Raw genomic sequence first — 22,332 nt, forward strand, 5'->3', positions numbered from 1 at the left:
ACTTTCTTGATGTTCCAAATCAAAGCAGCTACACTCACATTTGATGAATTTCATGACACTTTTGCTTTTTTTGGATACATGAGACACGAGGTGTCTTCTTCACACCTCATGTTTCAACATGACTGAAGTAACCTATCAGTCATTTGAAGCTTTCTGCACGACATAAAACACAAAGCTGCAAGAGATCTCTGCAAGGGCTCTTCTTCATAATGTACTTAAATTACCTTGTATTTCATTGTGTCTGAAGAGACATCAGATTGCTTTTGTAGACAAGTAACTGGTCAGTGTGGTTTATGTTTGCATTATTATCTGGAAATAACAGTAAGACTAGTTTGTTTGTTTTTGTGTTACTACCACACTCACACACTTCTTGTTTATGTGTTGTTTTGTTCTGCATAAGGGCATTTTAGGAATGAATAATAAATGAAAATAAAATTGTTATGAACTTTAAAGTTGCGCTTTACATCTGCCATGTACATGATTTGAAACTATACCCTGTGGAGAGTGAAAGTCAGAAACTAATCCATTTTATGTGGCCTTGGCTTTTGTTTGGCTAAATATAACTATCTGAATTTACTTGGACTGAAATGACTCAGACAGAAGGGCTTAGAGCTCATGTTGTGCCTGTAAAGATTAATACAATATTATTATCTGCAAAGTTTAAGGAGAGAATAAACATAAAACTTTTTAATCTAAAGCAGCTTCCACATGGATCTGTGCTACCAACACATGGATAATTTCTATGGTTATAACTGCAAATCAATAAGAAAAAAATCAATTGAAAGATGTAACAAAATTTATTGATGCATAAAAGTTGTATTTGAAACAGTTTCTTTTAATAGCTGTGATTATACTCTGATATATCATCTCATCAGGGCAGTGCAATGAATGTCTACACTCTCTACCAGCAGACTGTAGACAGTGATAGTGGATGAGCTAAGATAGGAGGTGGTAAATACACCTGTTCCGGTGTCAAGAAGAGTTTTGAGATCGGGAGGAGACATGTTGAATGAAAGTCACTCCGGGGGGTTAATAACAAAATAGAAGACAGTTTTTAAAAATGTGGATCTGACTGATTGGCTTGAAATGTATCAGGCAACAAAGACCATTGGACCAGAGCTGTGTAGACAGAATAAGGAATGAGATGAGTTTGACAGCGTGGGAAAACAGAAGTGACAAAGAGCGACAAATGATAAGCTCAAACACCAGAAAATGAGAGTAGACATGAGGGAAAATGCCCTTTTTGATATATATTATTTATAAGTTTCAGTTTTGTTGGCACTGTCACCATTATGGCAGAATAGCTGGATTATTTAGCTCTTCTCTTCATTCACACTGTCCGTGCATCTTTCCTCAAAATACAGATTTATAAAAGAACAACATCTTTCATCTTAAACTTAGCTTTTAGCATTTCTTTTAGTGAATTGTTTCCACATGCTTCAATACTTAGGTCATCAACCCATATAGTCAAAAGTCTTCTCTTATTTTCAGCTTTCTAGATATCTGCTAGATTTTCCACCAAACCATTTTCACTAAAAATGATCATGAAACCTTTTATTCCCATTGCATCCTGACTGATTTAAATCATACAATGACTTCTTCACTTTGTATATTAGTTTTTCTCTTGTCTGACTTCACTTCTTATCCTTGAGGTTGCTCAATATACACTTTACAAAAATATAAGCATGTAAATAAGCAGGTTTACCATCCATCCGGTGTAGGTCTAAGTCACACTGTGTTTCCATTTGCATTAAACTCTGTACAGATACCATGCTTGCAGTTGGTAAAAATGTCTCATTATAGTCTATTCCAGCAACTTGTCTGTAGCCTTTTGTCACATTATGCCTTTTACCTTGTATGTCTCAGTCCCATCTTCATTGTAAAAACCCACTTACCTCCCACTGGATTTTTGCCTTCTGGCAGTGTGGTAAGTGTAAATGCATCATTTTCTTTTAAAGATTCAATTTCTTCCTTCATAGCATTTGCCCATTTCTCTGACTCAAAAAAGTCATGGCCTCTTTGTGATGTGTTACATATCAGCCAATAAGAGTAGTCAGCATTAATTTACATATAGTCTTCACTTTCAGCCCAACATTCCTTTGATTATGAAGGAGCGTTTGTCTTTCTTTTAGAGGAACGTACACTCTTACTTTCTGCTTCTTGTGTTTCCGTGTGGTTTTTTTGTTTGCTATGGGTTCAAATTTAGCCCTTTGTGTCACTTTTGGAATCTGATTGGCAGCTTGGATTATGACATGATGGAGGAACATCTCTCCCTGAAAGATTAATCATCAATCACCTCTGGCTTAGTTCATCACTACTTTCTTAGTGACGACCTTGACTAGCCGGTGTTTCAGGACCTTCCATGTATCTGGATAGTAGATGACGTATGAGGGGCTGTTTTTGTCATTGTTTTGTCTTGTCACACCTTAGCTCAAACATTTCTTTTTCTGCTTTTTTTTACTTTTAAAGGTCTAATTCTTCCTGATATGTAGTATGGGCTCCATATGTTTTTTGTTTTCTTTTAAACACCTTCTTGCAAATCATGGCAGCAGTCATCACAACATATGTCCATAGCTCCACAAGTAGTTTTACTCTCCATCAGCATGCACCTTGCCATTTCAGACAGAATTCTTCAGTATTTTTTTTTTGAGAAAGGTCGATGTGTCATGTGTGATGGCATTCTTATGTAACAGGGACTGAAAGAATTGTGCTTCAACTCAATACAGTTGATCTGATCTACTCAAACTTCCCATTATGGGCTGCAATGAACTTTTCAGTGACTTCAACTGTGTCATTTGCTTTCTTCAAAGAGTAGACAAATATCACACAAGTAATCATCAGTAAATGCTTGTGTGTACTTACAGAAAATCCATCAGCCAGCTCTAGGAAGTATTCTTTCAGTTGGAGAGTTTCATCAAACTTCAAACTTTTCCATGTCTGTGATAATGCGTGAGGTTGCACCGAAGTCAGCCATTTATACTTTCTGTACTTGCAAAGATAATTGCTCATAGGGGGCACAAAAGTGTGGTCATCCACGTTAGCCATCTGGAGTGGATATCTTTGTTACCTGATCTCTTGCAGAAGCTGCACCACTGTCTTTGTCCTTGATATTTCTTGGAACAGACTTGTGCCATGTGCCCTTGTTGGCTGCAGTGGAAGCACAACATCTCTGTTGTCTCCTTTAGGTGTGAAGCCACTTACCTTCATCACGTTATCATCACTTAAACTGGCACAGATTTTCTCTATTTTAATTGCTTCTCAACCTTTGTTTTAAACCAACCAAAGGTCAGCTTATCATCATCGCCTTGCTTTATGTGAACAACAAATGGTTTGAACAATTTAAGTAAAATCATTGCAGTCAGTAGGGCATTGCTCAGTCTACTCAGTACCATGATATTAGTTTAAGCCCAAATTATATAGTCTGTAATGCTTTTCACTGATAGACTTCCGAAGTGATGTTCTCTTAACCTGTGCTGTAATTCTTCTCATCTCTGTCAAAACATGCCAGCTTTATATAATTCCTGCCCATAGCTTGCTGCCACTGTCATTGTGAGGGCAGGATAGCCATGGAGGAAACAATACACACGCACACACACACACTGCTACATCAGTGTTGTTGAACCAGAAGCAACCCCACCTTCTTTATTCATGTACATATATTGTACATGCATCTTTCCACAAATCACAGACTCAAACAATGACAACAGTTTTTAGAACACAAATTTTGACCACACACTCCCATAAGATTGCTATAGTTTGCATTTAGTATTTAAAGTTTTCTTTATATGCTAACCTGGAGAATTGTGTTAAATTTTTCTTGCATTTTCAAATATGGGAAAAATAGGAACAATATGTTTTTCCATGTTGTATAATTTTTTATCTAAACATGTAATGTGTTGCTTAGGATCAGAAAGCTTTCTTACCTAAGATCAGTAAGTACCATAAATAAAGGAATTTTCTTGAAATAAGATTTTAACTTGGAAAAGATATATTTTAACTATACTATAGCATAAATAAAGATCTGAAATGAATAACTAGCTGTATGAATGTGGTTAAAATGATGCAAGATGTCAATATGCTGAGTAATGCTTACTGCCCAAGTCAGACAGAATTAGGTATTTAATGACTTCCTTTTAGTCAAAGAGACTTACTGCTTGTAAAAATAACAGATAAATGGGAAATTTAAACTGAGTGGATGTGAATTTAATTACATTATCCATCTTGATGCGACACATTCACCTCATCTATCAACAAAATGGCCTGATATTACAAATTATAAGTTTACCCTAAAAGGCTTTTGCATATGTAGAACAGGCTAGACATCCAACACAAGGAAAGAGAAGCAATGGACTGCAGAACATGCAGGCTCAGCAGTTTTACATTTTCAGTCAGGAAAGTAAGATTATAGACAAAGTCATGTCTTATTCTTAGATCTTAAGAATGTTAAACACTGGTATTCTAAATCCAGTTTTGTTTTGTTTGTTTGTTTCTTTAGTGTATTTTTTTTACTAGGAATAAACACTGATCAATCAAATTTCAACCCTGGGATTTCTTTTTATGTCACATCAATAGCGCACATTAGTAAGTACAGTTTAGACAGTAATTACTACTTGCATGACTTTGACAGCAACATAAATTATAATAGTTATCTGTCAAAAGCATAAACCTTCCACAGTGGTGAAGAGGTGTTTGCCATTTGTAGTATATTGTGTGTGTTCTGTAACATTGTTCATTAACCCTGTTCATTATTTTTCTTTTGCTGTGAGAGATAACAGTACTTTCTCCTCTCTGGTGGTTATAATGCAGCTCCAGTCTGCTGGTTTTATTTCACATGTTAAATTTTGATTGGTTCTATTTTGTCATTCAGTGGTTTTCTGTTGGAAAAAAATCTGATGTTTTCTGTGCACAATGCATTTAACATTAGCTGAATATAAACTCACACTACTACAGGTCACTGAATCAAACTTGTAACAGAGTACAGGGTGCTGGGCTGAGACCGGGGACATAGAACAAGCACAGCAAGTTACCAAAACCCAGCAAAGTTTTTGCTTTTTAATGCAAGTCAGCAGATAAATATTTAAACAATGGACTTGTCATCCATATTTGTAAGCAACATTTTTGTGGAGATGCCACATGTACAGTACAGAATGTATATGCCTCCATTATCCAAGAGAGAGGCCAAAAAGACTTTCACTAACAGAAAACATGAATGAGCAACTCACTGCGGGATTCACTGGGCATGGAGCTCAACAAATCCGGGTATTTTATCTACTTGGAAGCTAGCTGATCCTAAGCGAACCCATCCCTTTGCCAAACAGATGGGGCCTGATCCATATGACCTTCTCTCCACCACAGAGACCTGGAATGAGGACAAATTACACAAAAACACAAGCAAAACTCAAACACCATTCACACAGGAAGGTGAGAAGGGACAAATACACAGAGGGGATGGCAAAACAAGGACACACAAGAAGAGACAAAAATCCACAGAATCCCTAACATCCAAGACAGAGGGAGGCCAGAACAGAATAAACAACTTCTAAAAGAAGCCGCAAAGATCGTTTCTCTGGGACTTTGCTCCACAAGATGTGCCCATGAGGCATATGTTCATTGAGTAAAACATGAACTTCAAGTACGTTAAAAGAAACCGCTGCCTTTAGTGCTTGTAAGACTACCTGCATGTGTGGGTTAAAAATATCATCCATGACAGCTCCATTGTATAAAGAATGTATTTTATTCCTAACCATGATCAAGTAAGTTTGATTTCTAACCAGAATCAAGTAATGATACAGCCTACAGCTAACTGAGAAAAACCAAAGCATTGTCCTAACATGTTCTTACATGTCAACCTGTAAAATGGTGTTATCTTGAATTATTCCTGCTCAGACCATGGTCATTTTATATATTAGAGTGTTGTCATGCGAATAACAGGAATGTATGTCAGCCTCAGTGTTTCTCTCACAAAAACCCATGCACAGCATTTAACTGGTTCAGCCGATCACCCCTCGTTCGTCCTTGTGCAGACTTTGTGGCTTGACGATTACATCTGCTCTGCCAAGGTTATTGAAGAAACTTCAGGTTCAACTCTGTGTTTTCAGTGTCACAAAGCTGGTTCACTTCTTACCAGACTATTTTGTTAAGATAAGTGATCAACACATAAGAGCACTACCTTTTGACTAATTCATTAAAAAAAAATTCAAAAAGAAAAGAAAAAAGTATCGGTCTTTAGACAGTGAAAGGGTCTCTTTCCCAATCTGATTGGAGTCTAAGACTGATTGTTTGACTTTTACTGGGAAGCATCAGAGATACGTCAACAGATAGAAATACTTATGTACTTTTTACTCAAGTTTTTGGCCAAAGACGTTTAAGGATTTGGAATTAGAATGTATTATTTGTATTAATTAATAATAGCAACACTCGCAGCACATTAATATAATGCAATGTACAACTACTGACAGATCTACTTGTGCCTTATGTTCTACTTTCACATAGTCAGCATTCCAAGTCCTGCATTGTCTGCAGTAGCTGTGTTGCTTTCTAGCATGTATGATTGTGATTGGTCATCTTAGTTCAGTGCCATTTACATAAACACACCCATGTTCAGAATAAGAAAACCAAGGCTGACTTGCAGGAAAAACAACCAATATGCAATGTGTTCGGGTTAGCCAAGCCTAACAGTACAACTCTGACTCCTATTATCTTCAAAAATACAAGAGATGCTTGTGGATTTTTGAAGGAACGGGATAGCAAAGTACTATTTCCATCTTGGAAGAAGAGATTAAGGATGACAAATATCTGGGAATTCAGGTGGACAACAAACTAAACCTGCTTTTCATTAAATATGCCTTTTATTTCCTGTCATCTGCAAACATATTGAGTGTTTTGGCTTTATCAGTGTCTGCAAACATTGCAAATTTAATTTTAAATTGTGTACTTAGGCCCAGAGTTTCTTCCTTTTCATTACTTCAGTGGCTTCTCTCCTAATCTGTTGCTGTGGGCTGAAAAGCGTAAGTACTGAGGTAAACAAGTGCAGTGATAGTATTCTCATAGAGGTAAGAGACAAAACAGGAGAGCCCAGACACCTAAAACAATTTTACCAATACAGTAATATGAGAACATGTAGTAAGTAAACATATTTCATAAACTAACTTTGGGCTTATTGGTGTGTGGAGCTTTATGAGATCAGCCCCCAACTAGAGACCAGTTCAACTTTCTGAAGATTAATCCAACACAACAGCTCAAATTTGGTGAAAACATAGTAATGCTGTAGTATGGCATGATATCACTTTCCAAAAATGTATTTAATTAGAGGATCAAATCACTCAAGATGCAGAATCTAACTCTTTTTAAGATGATCCCCAGATACACAAGATTTAGTCAACAGAGTTATGAATAATAATGAAGAATAATGAAGATCATGAAACATCCATTGGCAGAAAACATTGTAAATCAACAAGGACATGCACAATAGAGCTCCCCCACCATCCCAAATCACCATCTGTTATAAGCAATAATGCTAACACACACACACACACACACACACAAAGTAGTCTTGGAAAGGAGGTTGCAGATTGCAGATCTTAGTGATGTTGGAGAATTTTTCCAGTCTCATGGTGGTATGAATTTGAAAGAACAAAACACGTCTGTTTTTTTAAATGTAGACTAGAATTAAACCAGTAGGTGCAGAAAAGTACAGTATGTTTAAGTAAACAAGATTATCTAAACAAAATGAAATTTTTTTTATTAAACAGCTTGTGCTATAAATCCATTTTCTCCCAAACTTTCAGTTCGTTTAAAAGAAGTGATCAATATCTACAGTACTCTTCTCTTTACTCTCTTTGGACATTGATTAAGCTCTGATCTTCTTTCAGGCTTTATGCAAGTTTTTCACCAGCTCACCTGTGTTTTCAGGAGTTTTGAGTGCTTTTGTATGAGTATAAAACAGTTTACCATAAGATTCATGTGGTTATTGTTGAACCCAGGGGTGTAGGATGAAATTCTGGGCCCTGTGTACAAACTATTTTGGTGGGCCCCTAAGTGGACTTGATCAATATTTCTCACACATACTTTTCCCATGGTGTAAGACAAAGATGATACACACTTACATCTTCTATCGTTCTCTCTCTGCCACCAGGAAGACATGCCACATGCAAGCTAGATAGATACAAGATTATCTTATAACATGCTTATATCATAACATACATTAGAATAAAATGTGATGTAAGTGTTAATGAGATTCTTTCTTTTGAATCAGCTACATGTGATTGATTGTAAACTGAAAAACATTTCTGCCTCCATTAGCTCACCTCATTTCACGTCCTCAGTGATCATCTGGATATAATGATGGACCTGCTGCTGTGTCTGAAACTGGGGAGCATGTGGTTAATGATGTCAGTCTTTGCTTATACTGCTACATTGCAATGTTACAGTGGTACCGAAAGGCTCAATTTACATGATAGCTACAATATATACGATTAGCATTGAGCCTCATGTCTGCCTGTAAACATCTTCTACTCTGTATCTTGTAACATGCAGGCTGGACAGCTTTCTGATGTCACTCCCTTCTTTTCTAATTAATGCACCGAATGAAGTAATTCAGTAATTATGAGACACCTTATTTCAATATAATTTTTTTACAAGGTATTAAATCTTACTCAAGAGCACCAACAGTAGGGAATATAATCAGACTACTTATTCATCATTCATTATGGCCTTAAAGTTGCTTAATTAATATTGGAAAATTCTCCTGTTTTATTGGATTAATCTAAAAATGATGGTAGATCATTTGTTATTAACATGATAGACTCTGGAGTCTGGCGCATTCAGTTTTTTCAGATAACATGATGCCCGTGACATCTCCACAGTCTTGAAATCCCAAGGAATTCATTGACATCAACTATATCCTGATTAAATTAAATGTCCCTAAATGAATCCTAACCTATTTGTATCCAGACACCTCTGATGATATCATTGCAAACCGCGTGTTAGTTCAGGTGCTGCTCACCTCTCTTCTCTAAGAAATGAAATAGAAGCTGCTGCATCTCACTTCGTTGTCTTACCCTAGGTTTTTTTCCTCTCCTTTTCTGGTATCCAAATTTCACTTTCTTTGGGAAATACATGACTTTCTCTGCTGGCTTTCTGGCTGCACTCTGTGTGTAACTGGTTCAACTGACCAGTGCAGGTGTGGAATAAACCATTGTGCACAGATTTAAAGGGATGATAGGGCCCCTTAAAAGAACATCCATCATTATTGTTAAAGCAAAATTCAGTCTTTCTGCCCCTTCATTCTAGGAAACTGACTTTGAATATGATATTAATTTAATTAGAAATTATAGAATGGAACTAAATTAAAAGTATAACTTGTCTTGTCTTTAAGTCACCATGAGCTCTACATGTTTGCTGTCTGTCAGTTTCATGATTCGTCTTTGATCCCCTTTTGCTGAAGCAGCAACCACAGCCTCCTAATTCTCTTCAAACAGATTTCTTGTCTTCCGTCTTTGTAAATATGACATTTCAGAGGGGCCCAAACGTCCTCAGTAGGATTTAAGTAAGGTGAGAGCGGAGTCATTTTTCTGCCATCATTGATACCTTTGCTGTCAAACCAAGCAGTAGAGTGTTTAGTTGCATGCCGTGAGTCGTTATCATACAAATATTCATTAAATGCTACAGACTTTTTAATGAAAATTTGTTTCTTCAGTACATCTGAGAAAAGTATTTTCCAGAAAATAACCACAGGTTTAAAAGTGTCTCAGTCTCGCTCCATCTTTAGTATAACAACATCCAGCACATTCATCCTTAATACTATCAGCCCACATCAGCACCTTCTCCACCTTGCTGCTTGTACTCTGAGTCCATTAGGGATGCAGCCACAAGCCCATCCATCTGCTTTTAGGTGTTTCATGGCCCACTCTTAACACTTCAGCTAGTGTCTCTTATTTAGCTGAGCGTGTTAGATCGGGTTTCAGCCTTCTTTTATCGACCACGTTTTTAAAACTTGACACCGTGTTCTTATCAACACTCCAGTTAGGCTACAGTTCTGAAACATGGTGGCGTTGGATGATATCGAGTTCCTGGTTAACTTGCATGTTTTGTGCAACCCAGATAACCATTTGCACCAGAAGTGTGATAAAGATCAGCTAGTTCTAAAGTTTTGCATTTCTATTAAATATACTTTTTAAATTTTAACTTTTCTTTGTCAGGAAAATCAATTTTCTGGCCTATTTCCTGAGTTTATACAAATACTGGATAATAATGGACAACTTAGTGGTAGATATTAACCACTTCGGCCACAACCTCATTTATCGGACACTCATCTAAATGAGCAAATTATTTAACATTATAATTGTGCACATGGTGCATGTTTATGGAGTTGTGCATGTTTAGAGAGCTTGTACACTGGCCTACATTGCTCAGGGATATTGATTTGCAATATATCCATATACACCACTGTGTATTTTACACAACCACTACATATGCTTTTATCTTTGTAAATATTTTACAGCTGTTTGTAGAACACCTTAATATAACCTTTAATTTCAGTTTGCAGTTTTTTGTATTGTGAAATTATCATATGTGATATTAAATGTGTGCACTAACAGACAGAGGACGTAGTTGGATACTAAATTGTTAGTTAACATTAAACTCAAGTAACAATTAATTCCTGTGCACATCATGTGGCTGCAGTGAAAGCATGTCTGTGTTATTCATCTTCCTCTCTTCATCTCCTCGTGTCTGTTTTCCCCGAAGACCCGGTGGCATGATAATTTCTCGTTTGATTCAGATTTGCCTGGGAGAGGAGAGCTAAGCTCACTGATAAGATCTCCTTAAGAACCAGACAAGTTGTCAGTAATGAAGGGAATAGCTTTGATCCATCGACAAATGGGTCATTTAGACAGCGTCTGGGTTCTGACGCCTGATGATACAGTCATGACTCTCAGTAGATGACTGCTCTGTGTCCATTCTCTCTCTCTCTCTCTCTCTCTCTCTCTCTCTCTCTCTCTCTCTCTCTCTCTCTCTCTCTTTTCCGGCAGACTTGTGTGAATACAAACTGTCATGACAATAAAGGCAAAATCAGAGGAGCGTGAGATAAAGACAAAGAAAAAACAGCTTTTGATTATTATTGTTGCCACACTGGAAAATTAATTCCTTTGTAATTTATTTCCTTTAATAGACACAATGTGTGTGTGTGTGTGTGTGTGTGTGTGTGTGTGTGTGTGTGTGTGTGTGTGTGTGTGTGTGTGTGTGTGTGTGTGTGTGTGTGTGTGTGTGTTTGTGTTTTGTGTGTGTGTGGGTGTGTGCGTGGGTGTGTGTGTGTGTGTGTGTGTGTGTGTGTTTGTGTTTTGTGTGCTCCTGTGAGGTACAAGATAGTGCAATAAGGCGAGCAAGAGAGAAAGACTTTGCATCTTTTCATTAAAGAAAATACAAAGCACTTATGTAGTTATGAGAAGCTCTTTGTGCTTATCTCATCTTGGACTTTTTTCAACCAGTTCTCTTCCTTTCTGAAGTGAAAATGACAAAAAGGGAAGGAGAACTGTCTGTTATTGAAGTGACATCCTGCCTGTCACAATATTTTGTGATTCAAGAAGGGGACTGATAACACGCAACAAGAACTTGCTGGTTCATTTTCTCCACGTCCATTACTGGAAAAATTAATGCTATACACATGAGATTCATTACATTCGTTACTAATCATCAAGGCAGCAGCACTTTGTTTCAGCTTTGTTTGTTATGGACTCTGAACTGTCCAAGCAAGCTTTGTGGAAGAATTTTAGCTAAAACAATTTTCTTGTCTAAACATGTTTAAATGATTTCTTTTCACAAACAAGATCTTTGTGTACTGGAGAGAACAATAATGCATGATTGAGTGCATGTTTGTACACTCATGCATCCTTGCACAATCACAAACACATCAGGATAAGGATTCTGATGGCATCCCTCAGCAATCCTAAAGTTGTGCATGTGAACATTGTGGGAGGTAGAGCTAATTGGCTGGAATGACTGTGGGAACATGCAGCTGAATCCCCTCCACCTCTAGCAGGACAACTTGAAAATGGGTGGAAAATCAGGGGGGTGGGGAAAACCCAAATGGAATTACGGAGAGCTATCACTTTCTAACTGGTGAGGATTTATATGCCACTGCCAAGGCCAAAGGATTGAAGTAATTTCATTTTTCATGCATGGCTTCTGTCCCCACTGAGACCTGAAGGGAAGAGAAGGAGTGATCGGAGAGCACATGGAGGGGATAGATGAGTGGAGAAGGAAGGAGTGGAAATGAGGGAAAGGAGAGGGGAAGAAGAAACTGACACAGTTGGATAAGTAACAGCTACTTGCATTTGGCAGTGCACTGTGAGGGGTATAGGTGTTGCTGTGCTGCAGTGTAATGACGTGTAAGTACGAAGAGTTCAACAAAGCTGCTATCTGAATATATCTCAAAATTGCAAGTTTGTTAGTGTTTAATGACCAGAGCAACTTTGAAGAAATAGCACTCGATGCTTGGAGCTCATTAATTATCATAGCTGTCAGCAATAATCCAGTAAAATTTGTGCAAAGCATGATGACATTCTGCCCCCCTCATCTCCAGGGAAATGCACACATTCAGATATAGCAGAAACTGTGACAACTCCTCCTTATGGAGGAAAGTTGTGTCAAACTGATCCCCTTTGTTTGATTAAAAAGACACACCTTGATTCAACGACTGTAACAGAAAGTTAATAATAACGTTGGAGCTGAAGAACAGGATTGGAAGGAAGATACCAACCCCTTCGGTAATAGTGACAAGCTTTTACTCCATCGGTTAGAAGAGCCCACATGACACCTGCCTAATACCGTATGTCCTTTCCTCGTCCTTGTTAGTTCCTTCAGCTATTTTCTCAGCAGGGCAGAATTCCTGGTGTGTCAAAAGTGTGGCTAAATTGGTTTCGAGTGGTGAAAGATGGAGACAACTTTGGACAGTCTTACTCCTCTGGTGCACTCAGCTCATTGATTAGAAGAAAAAAAAAAAACTGCCTATTCCTCTTTGTGTAGGTGTGCATGTGTGTGTATCTGTAAAGTAAGTGGCTGCATACTAGAATAAGTGTATGATTGAGTCATTTTGATCCACCAGTTGATTTCATGGGTTGTCATATAGTTAATGGATGGAAATGGAATGCTTGGAGGTTTGGACTCTATTTGGGCACTAGACTTAATAACCCAGCCAAATAAGCCCTAATTACACAGCACTTTAGAACCAATCACAGGGCAACATGGTGCACTTAATGCACCTATTAGTTTTCTGCATGACAAGGAAAGGTGGACCAAAAACGGAGGCCTATCCTTCAACAGAACATTGCTTCCCATGTGTCACAGTAATTATATCATTTGCTTTTTGTCTGCACCGTTATTTGAGATTTATTTAACTTTTTGTATGTTTCCTGTTCTAATTAAGCAAGTCGCAAGCTCATTGGGTCACTTTCCTATACTGTGATTGACATTTTTGTTCACAACATGTCAGCAGTCCCGGTATGGCTCCCTTATGTCTTATACTCAACTACTCTACCTGTCAGGTTGAGCAGGAAATGTACGTTGATTTCATTTCGCTCAACCCACAGTATTGAGTTTTCTTTTAAAGCAGTCCAGTCCTGCCATACAGAATACTGCTCCCTCCAGCACCACTAATGAAATCTTTGAGTGTGCAGAGGCCAGAAATGCCAAATTGTGATAAGTATGTGTGGATATTTGTATTACTTATGTTGTGGGGATGAAGATATGTACACATATCAATATTTATGGAAGCACAAACAGTGATGTAAATCATACATTATACGGAGAAGACTTGGTGTAATGCTCAGTGAGGATTAGGTTTAACCAAGAATTGTTTATGGCTGAGGAACGGCTATGTGTCTAATGTCCTCTAGAGTTTTGAAAATTCAACTATGTGTGTATGCTTGTGTGCTTGTGTATGTGTCCTGTAGATAAAATAAAGTTTTACTAAACAAAAGTTACAAAACTCCAGTGCTGTAAATCACAAACTCCAACTTGAATAATAAACACTTCATAGGTTGTATTGCAGAAAAAAAGCCATTGGTATGCTGTGGAAATTTTCTTTAGCGTTGCTGACAAAACAGAAAGTAGAGATAAAAAACAATAAGAGATAAAACTGTGCAGCCTTGCATTGTGAAATTTTCTTCACCCATTTGATTGAGTGTTCCTCTTTGTTTGTGATGCAGATTCGTTCAGACCAGGACCAAGACATCTCAATCCGCTACAGCATTACTGGCGTGGGAGCGGATCAACCACCCAATGAGGTGTTTAATATTGACCCTGTGCTTGGAAAGATGTTTGTCACCAAACCTCTGGATCGCGAGCATCGTTCCTCTTATCATGTAAGTACTTTTCAGGAGGTACAGTTGATGAAATGTCCTGTTTATATCTTTACTCTTACAGGTGCAGCAACACTGCATGAAAAGCATTGATGTGAGTTAGAGAATGAGGTCATTAAACTCACAATCCATCACATTATCATCTGCTGAAGTGGGAATAGGTGCATATGATGGAAAAACACGGTAGAGGAAAAATAGTACCCACCTCTTACTCAAGTGGTAAGAAGTGTGTACATAAACAACCATGTATACACATCCATCACCATAACTAGTCACAGGTATTGTGATCTTTTCTTACAATGCAGTGTTATGCTGGAAGGCCTTGGATCTTGGAAACCGGATGTTATTTTGGCATGCACTGCCCACAAAATTATTGTTCCAGTACAGCTGCAGGACAATAGCAGTCCACAACAGAGGGTCCTCCAGAAAGAAAAATGCATCAAGCCACAGCACAAAAATTAGTCAGGAATGGTTCAAGTAACACAAAAAAGAGTTCAGTGTGTTGATTCCCTTAGCAAACTTCCCAAATTCCAACCTGATCAAGCACTTCCTGTATGTGCTGGTTCATGGCATCAAAGCTGGTTGTCAATATACTGGCCACCATACAGCACACCAGCTGGTTTTACCATCCTAGCTAATCAGTATATTATTTGCTGTCTTTCTGACCTGTGAAAATTTGTTCAATCTCTATGAATAGAAATAGTTTTACATTTGTGATGCCCCCATTCACTTTCTCCTGAGTTTTACATAAGACATTTTATATCAGTCATATCTGAACATTAAGCTAGGTCTATCTAACAATGAGTTAGCTTAGCTTAGGTTTGCCTAAAGTAAATACTAGCACCAAGCTGGAACCATTGGCTTGAATATGTTTAAAAGTTATTCCTGCTCACCATATTACCATGTTTGATTCACATTTAACACTGCATATTTAAAAAAGTGGGGAGTTGTTAGTTTTTCTCTCTGATAACTGAGCAATGTTCCAAAAAAGTGGGCTTTGTAAAAACACTTAGTTCTTTAACAACGAAATTTGTGTGATAATCTTAAGCGGGATAATAATCTCAAAACAGCATTCTCTTGGAGACAAATGAGGTTGGGAATGTATATATTTTAAGAGAATACTTGAGAATACTGTAAGTAAAATATACCAAACCTATGTTTCATTTGCAGTTGCTTCCAAAGCATTTTGTGCCATGACTTCTATCAAGTCAGAATAGATTTTATTTGATATAAGTCTACCACTTTTTCATTATTGTTAAATAAAAGTGTTGCTAAATATTAAATGAGCTTTTCCATACTTGAGTATATATCAAAGCTCAACTGAAAATAACTTTTTGTGGTTATCATGCATGCTGTCAAATATAAACGAAGATAAATGTGACTGAATTTATTCATATTAGCTGCGCTGGACATGAAAGTCTCTTCTATCTAAGGGATCAAAAACTCAGATTCCAGAGTTTTTTTTTATTTTTGTTTTTTGTTTTTTTTTTCATGATAAGGACATGAGAAAACCTGAGCGTTAATAAGAAATCTGAGTGTCAGGTCACTATTTTGAATAATAAACTCTGCGTTAATGAATCTTTGAGGTGCTGGTTTACCTTCAAACACAGCCAGATTACCTGTTACTACCTCTCAACACAAGACTGTGCTGCTATTGTTGATTAAAAAAGAAACATGGAGCTAAATCCAGGATTCGCAGTGGAAATTAATCAGTTTAGGCCTTTTTGTTTTACCCATCTTGGGTTAAGTTTTCATGCACCTTAACTTTCAGAGCAATTAGACAAGCTAACAAACTGAAGGAATCACATTACCTCCTCAGCGGCTGTAATAAGTAAATCATCTCCTGGATTACAGCAACTTGCTTTAGCATGCAGCCATTGATCTTTTCTGTTTCTGTTTCTGCCTCTGTCTTTGTTTTTTAATGGTCACTTTCATCAGAGTTATAGTCCTGGTAAAGTGGCAGGTCTAACCTTTCAGTGGTAGGTGAGCAGATTTACATCCAAGAGAAACTGCAATCGATGAGGCCATTTGTTTGGAAGAGGGAATTCTTGCTTAATGTTACCTTTTCATCGTGGTTGAAAGTGTGAGTTCAGGTGTACAAAGTAAAGAAAACCAGATGAGACAAGGTAGAGATGTGTGTGTAAACAAATGAAGAAAAGTGTTGCACTTCATTCTAAGTATTTCAAACTAGATGCTGTTAGAGCTTCACAAGGCAGTTAAGCAGTCACTGCTCCAAAAATCTTCAAAGTGAGATGGTCTTCTTTATCGACCATCGTTATCTAGGAAGCTGCAGCACACAAAGTTTGGGTCTTTGGTCTTTCTTTGGCTTACTTCATATTTAATACAAGGACAGAACAAAGTTACGCTCGAGTACTTTTTATTTCAAAAGAATAAGCACTCTGAAATTCAAAACCGGCCACGCGACGAGATGCATTCTTATGAGGAAACAAACCTTGAAGCGTCTGATTCTGCCGTTATCTATATCAGGATGCTGCCTCTCGCCAAATGCAGAGCACTGCCTCATATAGTTTATTCCCCCCACTACCACCCCGCCTGCCTTTCAAGATAATAACTTTAATGTGGACTCAGAATTACATTTTACATTCTTTAAACATGGCGGTAATCTCTGACTCCTGCTGTTATTGAATTAGGATGTGGGCTCATGCAGTATGGAGGGACGAGGATAGGTTAAGATAAGGGGTCTGGCTCCCAGCCTGCTACAGCATAGAGATATGCAATGCCAGCACGTGGTTATTGAGTGCAGGACAGATCAGACAATGCAGTGGAAAAAAAGTAAAGTCAAATTAACCTCAACAAGACCTGAAGACGCCATTTTGTGGGAAGTGCAGAGAGGAAGCTGCTGGAAAGGAGAGGATCTTCACCTCAGTGAGGAGAATATTACTTTGTTCTGTTTTCTTTTCATTTCTTTTATTCCATTTATCTGGCTCTTGTGCCCCTGCACTGACCAGGTAGCATTTTCCTTTCAGAGTACACTTAAAGCAAAACTCCATACATGTAATATTCTCATTTCCTGTCCATTCTCAGCATTTTTTCTCAAGTTTCTTGTAGTCCTGTCACTTTTCCTTCTCCTAAAATATAAATTTGTAATCATTTGTAATATCAATAGTCCTTCATCTGATATTGATTCATTATGTGTTTACAGAATAAATATTTAGCAGGTTATGTTGTTGGGATGTAGATGGCATTTTTCTTTTATTTTTCCTTTTTATTTTTTGACTAAACCTCTCCAGTGCTTGAAGGTGACAGAAATACAGAAATATCACTAATACATCACACTCAGGGATTAAACATTCAAAGTAAGGTCAAGTGAATCAAAACACTTTTAGAAGGAATCAATGTGTTTATGTTGAGATGCCCCCTTCAGTCTGTTAGTTTGACCTTTTTGTATAGAAGAGAAGAAACAAAAAGTCTTAGATGTACATTTTCTCTGGTTTGATTTGTTTTATTTAGTTGGTTTTTTGCTCCTTCCAGACTGCATGAGCTGAAAAGTAAAAATTATGCATTTTGCAGAATATTATTCTAGTAATAATGTTATGTCCAAACTTTGTGAGAAATCCTAGTTGTGATTTCATTGATCCGAGCGCAGCTGAGTTGAATTTGAGAAAGCAGACAGAATGTTGGACAGGGAGCCAACGTTGAATTTTTGAAACAGACAACATGCTTTTACAACCAAGTCATCCTCTACTGAAATACGGACTTTCTTGTTTGATTCCGACAGACGTAAAAACTTCTGGAGACTTGGTAAAAGAGATAAGAAGTCGGGAAAAAGAGCACATTGTAAAAACAATTTCTCTGCAAGAGGCGTATCTTGAATTTTCTGTCAATAAATCTGATGTTAAGATTTTGGAAATCTGTTCGTAGTTGTTACACATTTTATTTCCGTAATGAAGATTTGCTCTGGCTGCACAAACAGAAATGTTTTTTTATTATTATTATTTATTTATTTTGTTTGACTTGGGGTATGTTGAGAAAAACTCTTGCCTTCAGGTTGTTGATGGTTTATTTATGTTGTTTCTTACTTTGTTTTGTCAGGGGAGACTGTTGGGGCTTTTCAACCTGACAGAAAATGAATTCTGTATTATATCTCGAACAACCACAACATTAAACCCCTGACAGGGTAAATTTTATCTCAACTTGAGGTTAAGAAAAGGGTTGTAGTAGTCTGGGAGGAAACATTCGGTTCTGAGATTCATTTGAGTGTTAATACATCATGTACTTTAATTTAAATGTTGTTGCAGATCAAGTATACATCCCCCAAGGTAACCTCACACCTCATCAGTGGGAGCCTCCCTCAGGAGGACAAGTAGCCCCTCTGTATCACAAAATTGTCCATTGATCTGACTTTCAAACTTCCAAGATCCCAATCAGATTGAGTGGACAGTGAGACTGACAGCCCGAATTGCCCCAAGGACTTCCATCCAACGTCCTACAACCAAGGTCACCCCAGTGTGTCCTTTTCCCATGCTCCAATGTGTCAGCCCTGCCTTGAACCCACACAATATTGGCTCTGAATATACAATATATTTAGGAAGGTATGTGACGATCCCAATTCACCATGTGTCAAAACAAATCGAAACATACATGAAGAGTCATGAAGAAATGTTCACAGCAAGAAGGATAAAGAGTCCTGCAGCCCCAGTGAGTCCTGATCTCAGCATCAACATGTCAAATAGCTCAAAGCAGTGATCCAAAACTGGCAAGTGTTTCGAGAAACAAGCAACAACTAACATTTTTTTCAAATCTGTTTATAACTTTCTTCTTTTTTTTTTTCCTGTGTTTTTCTCCCAGCTGCGAGCCCATGCTGTGGACATGAATGGGAACCAGGTTGAGAACCCCATTGATCTGTACATCTTCGTCATTGACATGAATGACAACAGACCTGAGTTCAAAAACCAGGTCTACAATGGTTCCGTGGATGAAGGCTCAAAACCAGGTAAAGACAACACTGGACAGATGGACAAAACAATAAAGGGACTGTGAAACAGGAGCAGTTTTAAAAGAGATGTATTAGTTAGGAAAAAGTTAAGACATGTGGAGACATGAGCAGAATAAAGAGTGGCTTGTACAAAAGGGAAGAGTGGTAAAGTTAAGTGTGACCACACAAGTGAATCTTGGATGGAAGAGATATTTTTTTCCATTCCCCTTGATTTAGCAGACAGGTGGAGAATCTGTCTCCTACTGGGGCTTTTCATTTAGCCTGGTACAATAGCCATAAACCAAAGAAGGTGCTCATGCTGGAGAAGTGTTTGAGGATTAAATGTACCACAGTGTAACACCACTGGGTCATTTTATTTCTAACCTCAGAGCAGAAGAATCACAGAGATGAGCTCTCTGTGTGCAAGCTTTTGTGAGCATGAGCCTGATGAGCCAGTGTTTAGAGCACCAGGGACAATCGCAAGAGGTGTCCAGGTGCTCATTTCCTTTCCTAACTTTTATGCTTTTTTTCTTGTTCCTCATTTTCTGTTTTCTGTTTTTCGTTCCTCTTCAGCTGCGGCAACCTCTCCCTCGGCCCTGCCCCACACAGCACACAAGCCTCTGTGGCATGCATGACATTCAACTGAACAATAGTCATAGAAAAGAGACTTTTAGAATTTAGAGCTCCAGTGGTTTCAGTGGAAGGCCAATTACAGACTTGAATTAGTTTGCAAATTAAAGAGTCATTATAGGAACGTAATCCTGTCAGGCACAGCTTAGGATGCCCATACAAAGGGTCCACATTAAACCCCCTAAGAGTGCAGCTTAATGAAATTACCCCAGTGATGTGTGACACATTGTGATTCTTCATCTTTTTTTCTGTATCCTTCCATCTCCAGAAAAAAATAAATAAATATTGGTTGGAGAACTGATCGTCACTCTACTTGAACTCAAACCAAACATAGAATCTGTCCTCTATCACTCTCTCTCCCTCCCTCCCTCTGTTCATAACCGCTTTTTTCCCCTCGTCTCACTGAGAGGGCTTTAGAGTGCTCCCTCTGGCCGAGTCATTGACAAATGTTGCTTTGAAATGTAATGAAGTTTGAAATGGGAGCTGCGGTTACAATTATCCTCGGACAGGGGCTGTCACTGGCATGATATCACTATCTCTGGCAATTAGAATCAACTATGGGAGTGGAAGAAAGAGATGGAGAGATTGGGTGATAGGGAGTGATCCCACAGAGTTTTATCAGTGTGCCGAAGTTGGAAAGCAAACAAATGGAGCATTCATGGAAGGTTTGGGGCTTTTTCCCCACAACAGATCTGTGTATGCATTAGGCAAATAAAGTCATATTTAAACAAAAAGTGGATAAGCAACATGCCTGGATTTAAACAGCATGTGTCTGCTGTGTTTAACAAATAATTACTTCCTGCTGCTGTTTATTGAATCGACAAACGGACAGGAAGATGTATGAGCTACTTCCTCATTTTGATTCATTTGTGTGTGTTATCACACATTAATTTCAAGATGACTGACAGCAGTTCTAAAAGATTGACTCTGCTCATGTCCTTGTGATTTCATGCCCTTCAATTATGTTAAAACAGCCAGAGATTACAGCAATATATTTCTTGCTGTTTTTAAAAAATGGGTGTAGTTGTCATTTGCCATGCAACCACATGTTCTTTGAATCTTAAGAAAAAGGAATGTATCCGGTATCCGGTTTGGTAACAGTGAACTGTTACTCAATTTAATTAGCTAGTGGGAGATGTTTACCCTCATGGCTTTCTGCAAGACACATTTTAGGAAGGGCAGCTAGGACCAGAGAAAAAGTCTGCACATGTAGCGGGTTATGGTGAATGCCTCTGTTATGAGAGCAAAGAAGTCATTTGGAAATAACATTATTTTTTAAACTGTTTCACAACGTATAAGATTTAAAGCAATAATGAGTGTCACACATCAGCACAGTCCTTTGGGATGGTGCCACATTGCTACATTGCGTAACTGCAGCAGGAACTTATTTCCTCCTGTTGACTGTGGCTCGGCCTTCCTGTTAAAGCAGCAAAAATACACTTTTTTTGCTTCTAGTCAGAGTGTAATCAGGCTTGAAATGTATTCTGTAAATGTTGATAAACTAACAGTTATGTAGTTATAAAAATGGGCCAGAATTACAGTTGATTACACTTCTTTTAGATTATGCCATTATTATTTACCAAACTGGTGTGTTTCCTTGAATAAGGAAACTTGTGTAAGGTCAGTGTAATTTATTATTAGGTAGCAAATAAACAATAGATTGTAATTACATAAAACCTTTGCTGAAAAAGCCTCAAAGGTAAGCGTTACAGACTAAATAGCCCGTTAATTCCTGGCCTTTATTGGCCTTTGCAACAGTGGCTCCCACTCTTCTGAACTTCATTCCTCTGAGCCTGAGATCCATGGACTCAATGATTGCTTTTAAAAGGCAGCTGAAAATCCATATTTTTTTAAACTTTTTTTGTTTAGCTTTTGTTATTATGTTTTTATATTTTTATGGTTCTTGGATTTTACTGTGAAGAGCTTCATAATTTCTATCTTGAAAGGTGCTGTATGTATAAAATTTTACTTACTTACATTAGCTGTTATTTGCCTTCTTGAGCTACTGCTCATACCAGACACTGTGAAGCAATAGCAGCAAAAAGTGTTGGAATAGTAAAGCTGTTTTCTATTACTTTTCATGGAAATAGGAGATAACTTCTGTGTTTGATCATGTTTAACTGCCTGTGGAGATAAATGCTGACAGATATTCTTTTCCTTGTCAGGAACTTATGTGATGCATGTGTCAGCATTTGATGCCGATGACAACACCACAGCTAATGGAATGGTCCGATATCGGATCTTGTCCCAGACTCCACACAGCCCCATCCCTAACATGTTTACCATCAATAGCGAAACTGGGGATATTGTCACGGTGGCACCAGGACTTGATCGAGAGGTTAGTCTTTCCATTTCTTTTCACTTCACAAATGTGGATATAAGTGGGTTGGATGTGACAGTAGGTGGTGT

General features: G+C 37.9%; 1 protein-coding gene across 2 annotated transcripts in view; it reads left to right on the forward strand.

Annotated features, from left to right (window-relative positions):
- LOC121651488 (cadherin-4-like) overlaps positions 1 to 22,332 on the forward strand; it is a 266,985-nt gene that overhangs the window by 212,608 nt on the left and 32,045 nt on the right. For both annotated transcript variants that reach the window (XM_042003725.1, XM_042003726.1), the window contains 3 exons: positions 14,205 to 14,360; positions 19,167 to 19,311; positions 22,089 to 22,261. In XM_042003725.1, the coding sequence (XP_041859659.1) occupies positions 14,205 to 14,360; positions 19,167 to 19,311; positions 22,089 to 22,261 (474 nt within the window). The remainder of the gene's footprint in view (positions 1 to 14,204; positions 14,361 to 19,166; positions 19,312 to 22,088; positions 22,262 to 22,332) is intronic.

Source organism: Melanotaenia boesemani, chromosome 13, assembly GCF_017639745.1.
Source record: "Melanotaenia boesemani isolate fMelBoe1 chromosome 13, fMelBoe1.pri, whole genome shotgun sequence".
NCBI classification, from domain to species: domain Eukaryota; kingdom Metazoa; phylum Chordata; class Actinopteri; order Atheriniformes; family Melanotaeniidae; genus Melanotaenia; species Melanotaenia boesemani.